The 14,204-nt window shown below is 38.8% G+C and overlaps 1 protein-coding gene across 1 annotated transcript in view; it reads left to right on the top strand.

Moving 5' to 3' along the window:
- MEMO1 (mediator of cell motility 1) overlaps window positions 1–3,181 on the top strand; it is a 50,139-nt gene extending 46,958 nt beyond the window's left edge. Inside the window, exons 8-9 of the mRNA XM_073338318.1 lie at window positions 1,171–1,275; window positions 2,524–3,181. Coding sequence (XP_073194419.1) covers window positions 1,171–1,275; window positions 2,524–2,655 — 237 coding nt within the window. The 3' untranslated portion in view covers window positions 2,656–3,181. The remainder of the gene's footprint in view (window positions 1–1,170; window positions 1,276–2,523) is intronic.
- Window positions 3,182–14,204: the final 11,023 nt, after the last annotated feature.

Below are 14,204 nucleotides of genomic sequence, written 5' to 3'. Positions count from 1 at the left end.
CAAGCTGGTCACAATCCAGTTAGTGGACAAGTATTCACATCACAGTTGGTACCCTAGCTGACTGTTAGCAGGAAAGGAAATAACTGTATGAGTTGAAATGCTAAGGGCCAGAGCAGGCCTTCCTGAAAATTGCTTGGAAAGCAAGAAAATTGCAGCATTTCTAGAAGAACGGGCCATTCTTTGTTTTGAGGGAAGATGTAAGTGGCATTGTCATCTCCCCAACTCTGCAGCAGACCCTTCACCATGTTTAGGGCTTTGTTGTTGTGGGGGATGGGTGGACTTGACTGGGTGTGAGAGGATGGCCACTCTTGGGGTGATGATTTCTCCTCTTTGCATCTAACTTCCCCTAAAACTAAAAACAAAAAAAAGCCCCTCCGGAGAATTTCACCATGAACATTGCACACGTGCTCTCTCTCTCTTGCCCTCCATCCCCCAGGAACTTATTTCCACTCCCATGACAACTTTACTGTCCTGTTCTGAACTCCAGGGGGAATTTCCTTGACCCATCAGTAGCTGGACCTCATTAACCCATTGGCAACTTTAAGGACTAAGCATTTCTCAGACAGGAGAATGTAGGACAGGACCTAGCATGGTTTGGCAAGAGGCAGCTGGGGAATAGCTGAGAAAAGTAGAAGCAGTAAGGTAGATTTGTTGTAAGCTATTTTACATTTATTTGACAAGGAAAGAGCAGCCTTTGCCTGGAACACTGGTGGGATTTTATTGGTGCCTGTATAAACATAAATGTTAGGATATGTGATTAGGTTTTATTTTCACACGTGGATTTTAGCCTGCCTAGGATTTGGTGCTACTACTCTTCAGAAGCCCAAAGGAGTAAAACTCCTCAGTGAGTAGTGTTGCCAGGGGAACAGGCAGAGGCAGTGGGAAGGCAATAGACCTTTATGTGGCTGTCTCAAGATTTGAAGGATAGTCCCATGAATGTCAGATCATTCATGGCTTTGGAAGGTCATACTCCCGTCCCTTCTTTTTATAAGGGATGAGAGCAAGGCAAACCCACAATTAGAAAATCCTATTCATATACTGAGATTCCCATGATTCAGAATTGAGGTTTTTCCTTCTCAAACACATCATGTAGTTGTGATGTCCATTAATTAAAAGGCTCATACATTTTAACGAGGTAGGCAGTAATCATTGCTATTGACTCTTTTTCAGGGTATGAGCATTATAGAGCAGCTAGATCCTGTATCTTTTAGCAATTACTTGAAGAAATACCATAATACAATATGTGGAAGACATCCCATTGGGGTATTATTAAATGTAAGTACCACTGTTTGTGAAAATGTTGACTTATTGCAAATTTGTTTAAATTTCTCTCACCAATAAATTGCTAGAGGGCCTATTACCTCTGAGACTGGAAGTCTGAATCCAGTTTGTTTTCCCAAGTTTTCAAACTCTGTAATTTTCTAGGCTGATACCGAGGCAAACTTACCTTTTACCAGGGCTGGGATTTTCAAAAGTGCCTAAGGGAGATAAACATCCAGTTCCATTGAATTTCAAAGTGAAATGGGCACCTAACTCTCTCCTTTGAAATTCCCATCCCTAGTGAAATGTACAATTTCAATTCCTGAATCAATAGTTGTAGCACATATATTTTAAAGAAAGTATGTTTGCCTATATATTATTTATCTGGTGATTGTGAACGTATTGTCACTTCTGACAATATTTCAAAGGGGAGTTGAACACAGCGTTACTGAACTAGCTCCTAAATTAATAGCCATTATGGGCCAGATTCTATGTTATATTCTGGCTATTGTGTGCTCCACTAGTGGTACAAAGCAGCTGTAAACTTGGCTTAATTAGCTGATCACAGTGGGTTTGTGGCTGCTTCACAGCATTGCTGGATTGATGCAAACCAGCTAGACAGTACTGGTGAGTATAGCCCTGTATTTTTAAATGTAATTTAAAACACAAATGGGAGGGACATTATTCTTTTTTTATTTTAACCAGGGAGGGTGTTATTCATTGGGAGGTTGATCTCTGTGGAGAACACATTGGGGAATCTCTACAGGAGGGGGCCTGTGAAAAGATCTCTATTTGCAGTGTCTCTACTGGGAAGAGTATTTTAAAAAAAAGTTAAATGTTGTAGCTCTGACCATGTTACCAAAATCACAGGAGGTCTTTATGTTAAGAATAAGTCTACAGTTTAGCAATAAATCTAGGCCCCTAAATTTTGTTGTCTCTCTTGCTTTGCATTTTCCTTCTCTTAATGGTTCAACTGTCTCAAAGACTACAAGCACCAGTATTCAGTTTGCCTCTTGTAAAAATGTCCTACTGCACAAAATATTAGGTCAGGGAGGGGTCTCTCTGCATGAATAATAGGGAGTCACATAGATGGGGTCTCTCCAAAAGGTGTCCATGGAGTATTTTGGGGTTTTGAGGAAAGGAAGGAGCTGCAGGAATGCATTAAGTCCAATTGAAGGAGGGGAGTGGGAACTAAAGTAGCAGAGCCTGGTGAATAACTTGTCCTTAACGTGTTTGTTTTTTTCTTTTTTTGTTTCCATGTAGGCTATAACAGAGCTCCAGAAGAATGGAATGAATATGAGCTTTTCATTTTTGAATTATGCCCAGTCAAGCCAGTGTCGAAACTGGCAAGACAGCTCAGTAAGTTATGCTGCTGGAGCACTAATGGTCCACTGAACCTCCGAACACTCAGGGATGCCACCTGCACACATACTATGTACGGGGTCCCAGCCTAGCCCTTACAAAGATACGGTTCCTGGTCTTCGGGTATACTGAAACCTCAAACTAATAGAACTTTCTTCTTTTCTAGTAGGTGTAGTCCTTCCTTAGTTTCAACTCATTTAAAAATGCTTTCTTGTTAAGACAATGGAAGGAAGGCTCGTGTCAAAACTTTGTGATTTAAAAAAAAAGATGATGTCTGTAAAGGCATGGTGGTAGACAGTCCTTTCAAATATAACATGTAAAGCATTTACCATATCCTAAATTTGCACTCTTTGCAGACCTGTGCACATGTACTCAGCTTTCAGAATAGTTTTGCCAGTTGTAAACAGAAAAAGGGTGGAAGCTTTTTAATGAAGAAAAAGCATTTATAAATGATCCTGTATTAGAATATAATAAAACTCCAGTATAGTCCGTTACTAGCCGTGTTGTACAACAGATATCTTCTATTTTAGTTGCTAATAAAGGGCTACACAAACCAAAATAGTCTGATTTAAACTTATTGCTTTGTGTTCTGTATGTGAACTGCTTCTCATTAACATCATTCTCCTCCAGATTCTCATGCCTGATGAGCAACTCAACCATTCTGTAAAATACTTTAGAATGTATTTTATATTCCACATTTATGTCATGACTTCTTCATTTACAGAATTTTTTTTACCTCAAAGCTGAAGTATGAGTTCAGCTTTGCAAATTAATTTTTTAAATCTTTCTTATATTTTAGTGTTTGCATTTATTTCACAGAACTACATATAAAAATTATCTTTTGGTATGTGATACAAATCTGTGTCAAAATAATGATTTCAGTGACATTTTTAATGTCAAAACTTGATTATTCAATTATAATGGATACAATACTTTAATTGCAATAAGAAAAATTGAAAACAGAAGTCTGCCAATTAGGTAATTCTGAAAACATATTCAGCATTCATAGGTCATACGTGCCAGACAGTGCTACGTTCATGCAACTGTTCCTTAAGGATTTGATTGAAAAAAAAAATTCCTCACATTTGAATGCTTAAATAAGAAATCATCTTAAAAAAATTCTGTTTCTTCCAACCTCTTGAAACATCACTACATCTTATGGGTTTCTTGAGCACTTATCCAACCAAAATAATGGTAATTGTTTGTTCAATTAATACCATTTTTGGACGTCTTCATTTTGTTTATTAAGTAGAGCAAATTGCAATGGCAGTAGTTACTGTTTAAGTAAATGGAGTTAACATTCCCTGACATTTGGTCTACTGTCAGGCGACCTTTGTATGTCTCATACTTGTCGCTTTTTTGGGTGGGAGAGAACATCTTTGTATGTAGACGCTACTTGCAGAAATAATTCCGCATCTAATTTTCCCTTAATTGGATGGTCACCACTTCAGTGATATCAGGTGAATGCTCCATTTATAAAATGAACTACTTTGCAGATATTTTTATGCCATCATAAGCATCAGTCTTCACTCTTTGCATGGCTTCTCTATATTAGTTGCCTTGCTGCTCTGACTTGTTCCTGGAAACTCTCAGCAGCAGATAGAAAATAATCTTTCAGGCTTTATCAAAGAAAATCTCACAAATATGTGCAAATAAATCTGAATTTGTATACTCTTCTATAAAGTTTCAAAGGTTTCTGATGACTGTGCCTTATTTAGCAAAAATGATTTGATCATTGAAATTAGCATTAGTTTGCTTCTCTTCCACATTTTAGTGAATTCAAGGATTATTTAGAACTTGAATTTCTGTTGGTCATAATGCCAAATACTTATGTCATTTCTGAAACATGCAGGTATTTGGAATGATTACATATTTTTACCCTCGGGTAAATGTAGTCCTAGCCTTTAAATACAAATATTTTTTAAGTTGCCTCATCGTTCTGTAAGAAGATACTTTTGTTTTTTTGTTTTTTTTAAAGGAAAGTTCCAAGGAAATCTATAGCCATTTTGCTCAGCACAATGTTCTGAAATATCTCATGGTGAAAGCACTTCTCACCACATGTAAACTATGTAATGTATTTCCAAATAAAGTTTCTAATTAAAATTGGAATTTCTGAGCCTACTAATCACGCTGATAATTTTGCTGGAAAAACCCCCAGACTAGCCTCCCGTACTGTTGCAATCATAGACCCTTAATGAGAAGTACTTGTGATAGAACCGCCTGTCTTGTGAGAACAGGACACCTCTAGTGTCAGATATACATGTACTTTTTTTTTTATAAGGTTGCCTTGATTTTGGCTTAATTTGAAGAATTTCTAGGTGCCTGTTTAAATATGTCAAAAAGGAAAAGGAATTAAGAGGCCAAATATAAGAATCTTAAAAGGACCTTCACTGAAGACCAGAACAACATTGTTCCAGCTTCACTGAGGATCTATTACATGCTCTTCTAATTCAAAGAAGGGTAACATACTCTTTGGGACAAATGCTGATTGCCTTACTTAGATGAGCAGACCCATTCACCTCAGTGGGACTGCTTTAGAAAGGCGAGAAGGATTTGACCCCTCTTTTATAACATTAAATATCATTAAAGAAAGGGATTCTTGCAATCAGTTTGTGTTACATAATTGTGTACACACACACATGAAAATGTTATTGATTACAAAAACAGAATTACCTTTCTGTTTTTCTGTTTGACTACAGGTTACTAGTTTCTTTTAAAAATAACACCACTGCAGTATACTTATTCCTGGATCTCATGCTTCCAGCTTGAAACAGGGCCAAATTCTTCTAAGATTTTGGACCTACTGTGGCGCTGGGAACAGTGGTTAGCGCACCCTCTAAGTGGGTTACCTGCTGGAGCCCTCAATTCCTTTTCTGACCATAGCCCACAAAGGTGCTCTCCTCAGGAGAACTTTAAGCAAATGCTGTGCTAGCTCTCACCAACTGACAGCCTGTTTCTTAGAAATTAATTTCTCACACAATCTATGGCACCTATTCATGATGATCTGAATCCAAGAGTGCCTTCTCATTTCAGCCTGGAATCCTCCTACCGCTCAGGTCCATTGCAACTCCTCACTTGGAGCTTTTTCAGAATTGTTTAGCATATCCTAGCATTTCTGTGCCCAGTTCTATCGTTCATTGTATTCCATTCAGTGCTGCTTCATTTTGTCTTGAGGCCTCAGCATTTTGTCACACACTTTTCTCAGAGCTTTGAATTGGTGCCTCTGGCAACTCTGGGTGTCTTCTCTTGATAGTGGTGGTATGTATAGTTTCCCAATACTTTGGTACTTTCTCTTGATGGTTTGGTGTGGTTTTTCTGTAGTTCATTTCTTTTGTTTTCAGGATGTTATTCTCTTCCTCCATCCCCTCAAGGAAATGAAGAGAACCAGCAGTTTCAAAAGAAATGCTTGATTTAGAAAGATGTTGGTCATTGCTAAGTGCAGCTACTAGTTCCTCAGCCTTAGAATTGAGCCTGACTTAGGTGGGGGAGGAGGGGAGAGAGAGATCTGCCTTGAAAAGTTACCCAAAACCATCAAGTTTCATGGAGAACATCAAATCCATTCTAGAGACACCCCCATTCTCTCTCACTCCACCACAAGAGACTGCCATGAGTTCAGCCTGCAGCTGGACCAGGAAGAAGTCCTCAGTGTGAAAGCCTTAGTTTCTTACATGAAAGGCCACCTTATTAGTGATGGCAACTTCAGCTGCAACGCATAACTGAGCTTTAGAATCTAGTGTAGTGCCTCTGAGGGATATTTTAATGTTGGACATATGTAAGATAGCCAGATGGTCCTACATACACTTAAAAGCATGGATTCAGTCTTTAGGGAGGATCCGGCTTTATTCTTTCAGTAATGCAGAACCTGTTACCCAAATTGTCCAGATCCCTAGAGTTTTTGTTTCTTTCAGGTTGTCCCTTATTTAAGTCTGTTTAATTCTGAAAGTTGTTTTCTCGAGCACACCTCCAACCAGGCTTTCTGTTCGTGCCTTGGTTCTTTGAGGGATATTTTATCCCTACTGTTACCTAACAATTTCAAATGTTCTTGTTTCTTCCATGCTGAATATTAGTCTAATTTGTACACTCCTTGTTGCAGTATTGTTATTGTGAGATATCTCTCACACTGCTTATTTTCCAAGAGTGAAAAGCCTGTAAAAGGATGACTTCAGAGTCAGAAAAATTATTTACCCATAATTCTGTTGGGATAGTTTTTAAGGATTCATTTTTACATTAGTTATTCTTTCTAGCTGGGTGTGCTTGCTTCCTCTCTTCAGGAACTGACAAGAAGGTTGTAGGCACTAAAATAGTGGCCATTGGTAGCATGTGCTGGGCAATATGAGGAGAATGCACAAAGACCACTTCTATTACTGTTTTAGAACAGTGGTTCTCAAAGTTTTGTACTGGTGACCCCTTTCACATAGCAAGCCTCTGAGTGTGACCCCCCCCTTATAAATTAAAAACACTTTTGACATATATTTAACACAGTTATAAATGCTGGAGGCAAAGCGAGGTTTGGGGTGGAGGCTGAGAGTTCGCAACCCCCTGTGTAATAACCTCATGACCCTTGAGGGGTCCCGACCCCCAATTTGAGAACCCCTGCTTTAGAAGGTCAAAAACCTTAGAGGAGTTCTGCCCTGTCTTGTACTTGGAGCACAAACCCTCTGAATGAGAATCCTTTGTCGTATGTTCAAAGAAATAAAATGAAAGGTAAGTACATGTATCTTCTTGGTCTTAATGCAGACAGTCCAGTCTGTTGAACATTCTTACAGGATTCTGAAGCGAGATCAGGAACTGACGATAAAGCACTCCTCTTTAGCCAACATGTCTGATACACAAGGGATGCTCTTTCCACTCATGCAGTTCCAGTTCATGATAATAATTTATGTATGCACCAAGAAGAAAATATGCATCATGAAAGGATTCAGGAAATAGAAGTAGCTGATCTACTGTTTAAATTTTTTACCCTAATTTAGGGGTCCTTGCATTCAAGCTAATTCAAAAAGAACTGTTTACTGTGTCTAGTGAAGTTAATGCCAACATTTATATTGACTTCAATGATCCAGAATCTGGCCCTTTGTATTGTGCTTTTTGTGTCTTTGTGGCAATGATTTCGTTCAGTGAGGTTAAAATGATGTGAGAGCAATTACTTTGGCATAAACAATATTTTCTAAAAACAACTTCATGATTCAGAATTTCTGATGTAAAATTATGTTCAAATTGAGAAAAAAGTTTTTGTGATGAGACTTTTGAGAGATGTGAGTCTTGATGCCATTCAGAGAAGCTTCCTAGCAGTGGGCTATGGAGCTACTGAAAATGAGAACAAAACAGTAGTAGTTCTTGTGACAGTAATACCATAGGGACAGGCATGATCCATGATGTCTTTTTTTCCTTACTTTTTAAATGCTTGTGTACATAGTCATTACATACATGAGTTCCCTAGGTTCAAAAGCAAAGTGCTGATGTGGTCAACTTTCAGAGGTCCAGAAGAATTCAGCCGTAGTTGCTTGTGCCATTCAGGGACTATTAGAAATGTTTTTTTCACTGTAGATGTGCTCATCTCTTGGTAATAGAAGTAATAGTGTTTTCTCTGGCATGGTTTTACCTTTAGAGGTCAAAGCATATCAGTCCTTTAAAATGTCTGCTCAGGCTAGTTACTAGAGAGAGAATGGCCTGCGGGTTGTTAATCTTTTGGTACAGTATTTTAGAATAATGTTGAGTGTTTATTTTTATTTCCTGTACATGAAGCAAAGGCCAAATCTTGCCCTAGTTATTTTGTAGGTGGTGACGAGTGTGAGTAAACTCTCATAGCCATCTTGCTGTTGCAAGGCTGGGTGGTTTGGGACAGATGGGGTTGACATGCAGTGTAAAAGAGCAGCAGTGTACATTGCTTCAAGTCCTCCTGATCCTGTTTCCACTGAAATCCATGGGAAATATGGTCAGGCCCTTTAAAAAAGGAGCAGTCTATACCCCTAGCTAGTTTTTGCATGTTGCAGCATATGTGTTGATGAGCTGATTACGCCTTCTGGCTGGCAGCTCATGGCCCTTTAGGAGTGTGCTCCACCAGTTGATGCAGTAGCCATTTCAGTCTCCTAGCAGCAAACCACCTTCTTAGGCAAGAAGTTTGTAGGTGACCCTGCTGCTCTGCTGGCACAGAATGAGATGGAGAAGGGACTCCCCTAACTCCTTCACTGCTCCAACCCAATTCAACAATGTACCATGGAGCAGGTTGTGGTCCATGACAATTTGGCTCATATATTACACATTCTCGTGCCTTGAATATTTAATTGTACTAAACTTCTTGCATAGGGATACTTTCAGAAACTCCTGAAAACATAAAGAGAAAAGAATTAGTGTTTAAAACCCCCCCAGCATTGTTATCAAACTTTTGAATATTCAGCTGGTAACCACTTGCCTTGATGAATCAGTATTAAAGCAGCATGACATTTGCTTATATTCTTTTGCGATTAACTAAAATGTAGCAGTACCAATGTCACAAGTGAGATCATGTTTCAGCAAAGATGTTTGCTGTGAACAGGTGGTTTGGAAAGGCCAATTGTAATTCTTATTTTCAAAGAGAATTCTCATTGTATATAATGTTAGAAATGTTTTCCCAGCCTGACTTCCAGATCACAGCGCTAAGAACTAAATGAGTGCTGCTTTCTTTAAATTGGGTCTGAAATAAAATGACTGTTCTAGTCAATATGAGTAATTTAACTCCTGTCACATGAACAACGCTTCATCCGTCAGCAAATGTTTGGGAGGGGAGTGGTCTCTACCTACATCCAATTACCTCTAATATTTATTGTAGATAGAAAGTCCTATGCAACCACTGGAATATAGCTCTTCGGCTCAAAAGATATCTGACCCAGGACACTGTGTTCCTGCTGCAATGCAAACCTAAAGAAATCATACACTAGCTACAGAAAACTGAGAGTGGTTAAGAAAAGAAAGATCAGCAACAGAAATATAATTATAGATTGATACCCAAGCCACTTCTATGTATATTTGAAGTCTTATCCACTTCATTGAAGTCAATGGGAAGGTTCCTACTAGGGTGACTAGATAGCAAGTGTGAAGAATTGGGACATGGGGTGAGGGGTAGTAGGAGCCTATGTAAGAAAAAGCCCCCAATATCGGGACTGTCCCTATAAAATCGGGACATCTGGTCACCCTAGTTCCTACTGACTTCAGTGGGGACTGAATCAGGCCCTTTCTCCCCTCTCTTTGCCTTGGGAATCCTGAGGATACCTCCTTTCTGCCTTATTTTTCTCAACAATCTTAAAAGCCCTGCGTTATAGTTACCATCCGTCCCTTAAAGAGGGTTGGACATGGCTGGTTCTGGAGGCCATCATACAACAGTTTCATCAGTGTTCCTTCAGTCAGCCAGAATTGCTCCCCAGAGAACACTGTGCAGCATTTCCCCCATCCAGGGGCCCTAGTGCACTCCTTATGCAGCACTCTTGACCCACAAAGAAGGGCCAAGTACGTTTAGTGCCTGGAGCTGAAGTCTTCCCAGACTAGAAAGACAATGATCTTTGAAAAGAAATGATAGAATACACTGAGAGGACACACATGGTGTACACAAAATTTAGAGTGCAGGTGGAGTATAAATGTTTTACACTTGGGAAAAAATGATAATATAAAACAGAACAGACAATAGGTTCAAACTATAAACTCCTGCTTTTAAACGTGATTTAGAGTATATCTCTGATTACTGTCTCTGTCTATCTTGGCATTATGTTAAGTTTGGAGAGAGCATATGTAGACAATATTTACATTCTGTACTTTTGCCCAAAGCTATAATTTCCTGGCATATATATTTCCAGTAACAGGTTTATTGAAACTACTGATGGTAAGTTCCCCCGCCCCCCATGATATATAATAGTCACTGCTGCAATATTATTGACTAGAAAGTGTGTGCTTCCTTATCATAAAGACGATGGTGTATCCATTCACACTATTCTGGCTACATTGCATTTCCAGTTGTCAGTACTCCTCACAGTTGTAGGCAATCTACCTCTGCAACTAACAGCTTCCAGAGTCAGCAACGACTCCTTTTGCAGTGATCAGCAATAACATTAGTCAAGATATTGTAACCCAGATAATAGGCAAATGTGATCACTCACTCATGTGTTACAGTGAAATTGGTCACTTAATGCATCAAAGTTAAAACACTTCAAGTGAGTTGCAAAATGAAATCAAAGTTGTTTGTGCCTTTTAGTGCTCCTTTATGATACATTAAAATGTCCTCATAACTTTTCAGAAAAAATATTTGCTTTTTGGTTTTCGTAACTTGTTTTGTATTTCTGAAATAGCAGGTCCTCATTTTTCAGATTTGTCTTTCACATAGCCAGGGAGGGAGGGAGAGCTGCAGTTCAGTTCAGGTGTGTATGATATTAGTATTCAGGTTCTCCAAAGACATCCTCCAATCAAAGACCCTGATTCATTAGCCACTTAAGTCCCACATTTTTAATGTGTCTTAAAAATCTGTGCGTCAGCACTTTGTTACATCTGATTCAAAGAGGGACCTTATTCCTGTTCTTTCAAAAGTAAAGTAAATAAAAAAGCAAAGATTTTGTTTAAAAATAACTTCAAGTACATCTGCAATTACATTAGAAAGAAGCAGTAATGGACGAGGGGTAATCATATTCTTTTAGCTTTGCAGTTCACCATTAAAAAATAGAACCAGTGTCTTTTTCTCTGTACAAGATTGCTTTGTTAAGCCTTCATATAATTATGAATATTTACTTTACTTTATCATTTGACTTTTACTGGTTTAGTTAAAATGGAACAGTGACTCAACCTTCATTTAAAAATGCTTTTTTTAGAAAAGGAAAAAGTAGAAAAAATAAAAGCATTTTCAGATGTTTGTAATCCCTGTGTGTAAAATACATGTTTTTTCACTTTGTCACAAAATGATCAATAAAAATGTATTGTTCTTTAGTACAGCATTAATGCACTTGCTTTATATGTACAATTATATCTTGGTAGTAGAAAAACACAATAACTGCTAGAGGCCTAAACTTGCACTCCTTAAGCAAGCAAAAATCTAATTAATTTTAATAGGAGTTTTGTCTGAGGAATGCCTCGAGATTTGTCTGGCATTAGGATCTTCCACCTGGGTTCTGTGTCTTTGCATCATACCCTGTAGCCAATAGTAAATAAATGTTTTTATACTGTTCAATAACTGACAGCCATTTTCAATTGTTGTCTTCAATTGTCAGCTCCATCTATCTACCTGCCAAATAATTGTGACACAAATCAGTTGTTTGTGTGCATTGCCATATTTCTGGGTTGGTCACACTTTCATTGTTGTTTTGTTGATATTGGTTGGAAATACACAAATAAATTCACAATATTAAGAAATGTTAATTTATGCCAAAACATGGGGAAAAAACACATCCAAAAGTCAGAAAATATTTGGTGTTGTCTAGTTCAAAAAACACTTAATTCCTTAAAGGACTGATTTTCTCATACTGCATAAAGCAAGAATGGGGAAAAGCCCTCTGGGAATAATTTTCTCTCATAACAAACTCAGTGTATAGGCTGCAATCCTGCAAGCTGATGCATGTGATGGCCCCTTGTGTCCATGTGGAGCATGGTTAATTGGGGAATCTACCATGTAAATCAGCTTGCAGAATCAGGGCCATAAACCATAATTCTGCACAACGGGAAAGCAGCCTTTTAACACAGAAGTAAGCAGGCAATGCTTTAAAAAACGTCACCAAGGTCTCAACCCTACAAACACTCTTTTAGGACATTGCTAGGGACATGTGCTGCTGCTGTTGCCGTCTCATGGTTATTGAGAAGTTCAACTATTTAAATGCCGACAAATAACAGACAGCTGTAGTCATGTTTAATCATTGTTTAATGCAGGATGGTTGTAGGGCCTATTTTTCAGAAGTGTCCTAGTGTTGTCTTTTTAAAAGTGCTGAGCTACTAGCAACCCCACTGATGTCTGCTGGGGTTTTGGCTGTGCAAGTACCGCTTTTAAAAGAAAAAAGAAAATAAAAACTAGACCTTAAATTTCAGCCCCGTATAAAAAATATTTTTGATTAAGCACTAGATGTCAGCATTGTGCTTCTCAGCATTCTACACATAGCTTCTCCTCAAGAAGCTAATTTCTTCAGTTAGCATGCCCTAATGTCTGCAGAATTGGTAACCCCAAACATTAAAAAATCATGAGACAGGCTTTGAAATTGAGAGGTTTTTTTTGAAAATTTGCGTGGTTCTTTCCTTTCTGGTTTCTGAGCCTTTAGGGTACACTCAGGTTACATTTTCAGATGTTTCTCTGCAACTGTGAGGGCCAGAAATTTACTTTTAAAAAATAATAATAAAAAGTCAAAATGGAGATACTCACGTCTTATCAATTGTCACCAGGAGCGGAGGCTTTAAGTAAAGCACCAAATCTCTCAAGAGGTGGCAGTGCAGAGTCTATTAATGAAAAACAAATAACTGCTTATATAGTAAGGGTGAACATAAGAATGGCCATACTGGGTCAGGTCAAAGGTCAGTCTAGGCCAGTATCCTGTCTTCCGACAGTGGCTAATGCCTGGTGCACCAGAGGAAATGAACAGAACAGGTAATCATCAAGTGATCCATCCCCTGTCGCCCATTCCCAGCTTCTGGCAAACAGAGGCTACGGACACTGTCCCTGCCCATCCTGGCTAATAGCCATTGATGGACCTATCCTCCATGTATTTATCTAGTTCTTTTTTGAACTCTGTTATAGACTTGGCCCTCACAACATCCTCTGGTAAGGAGTTCCACAGGTTGACTGTGTTATGTGAAGAAATACTTCCTTTTGTTTGTTTTAAATCTGCAGCCTATTAAGTGAGCAGCTGATTGCTCAAAAGTGAGGCAATGTGAAGGTTAAAGTTGATCATGCAATTTCAACTTTGTCTCCGTGTCTGTATGCACAGTCTTGGATTATGTGTGCACATACTATTTGTCAAGTAATGCAAAAATGGCTGAACTGGTTTTGTTCATTTTTTTCCAAGAACATTATTCTTCAGACAGAAATCAAGAATTTCAGCCAAAAAAATGGAGGATTCCCTCCTCCCCCAAAGGTTGTAAATGTGTGAGAAAAAGTGGTGTGGTGAGAAAAAGGAGGTGAGTGGGCCGTCTGTGAAGGGGCTGGGGGGTGGGACTCCTCATCCCTAAGCACTGCTCAGGAGTCTCTACTTTGGCTCTGAAAAGGCTGGTGCAGGGGCTGCTGTGAGAACAATGCTATAGACATGGGATAAGTAGTTGTAATTAACCCCTTCCCTATGCCTTGTTTCGCATGAACAAATCAATGTTTGGGATACTTAGCTGAAGTTAGGTTTGAGGATTCTTTCAAATGGATCTATTTTATAAATCAAAATAGTATTTAGAGCTATATAAGAAATTACCAAGAGAGGCGAATAAACCTGATTTAAACCATAGCCAGTGCACATGGGGGAGGAATCCCAGCCCGCAAGTGCTCCAAATGCACCCCTCTTTGTGAAACTCGCTGTGGGGTTTAAGCAGTTCAAACAGTCTAGCAACTAGGTTGACAAGATAGCAAGTGTGAAAAATCAGGACGGGGGTGGGGGGTAATAGGC

Source organism: Lepidochelys kempii, chromosome 3 (genome assembly GCF_965140265.1).
Source record: "Lepidochelys kempii isolate rLepKem1 chromosome 3, rLepKem1.hap2, whole genome shotgun sequence".
NCBI classification, from domain to species: domain Eukaryota; kingdom Metazoa; phylum Chordata; order Testudines; family Cheloniidae; genus Lepidochelys; species Lepidochelys kempii.
This window is presented reverse-complemented; position numbering and strand designations above follow the sequence as displayed.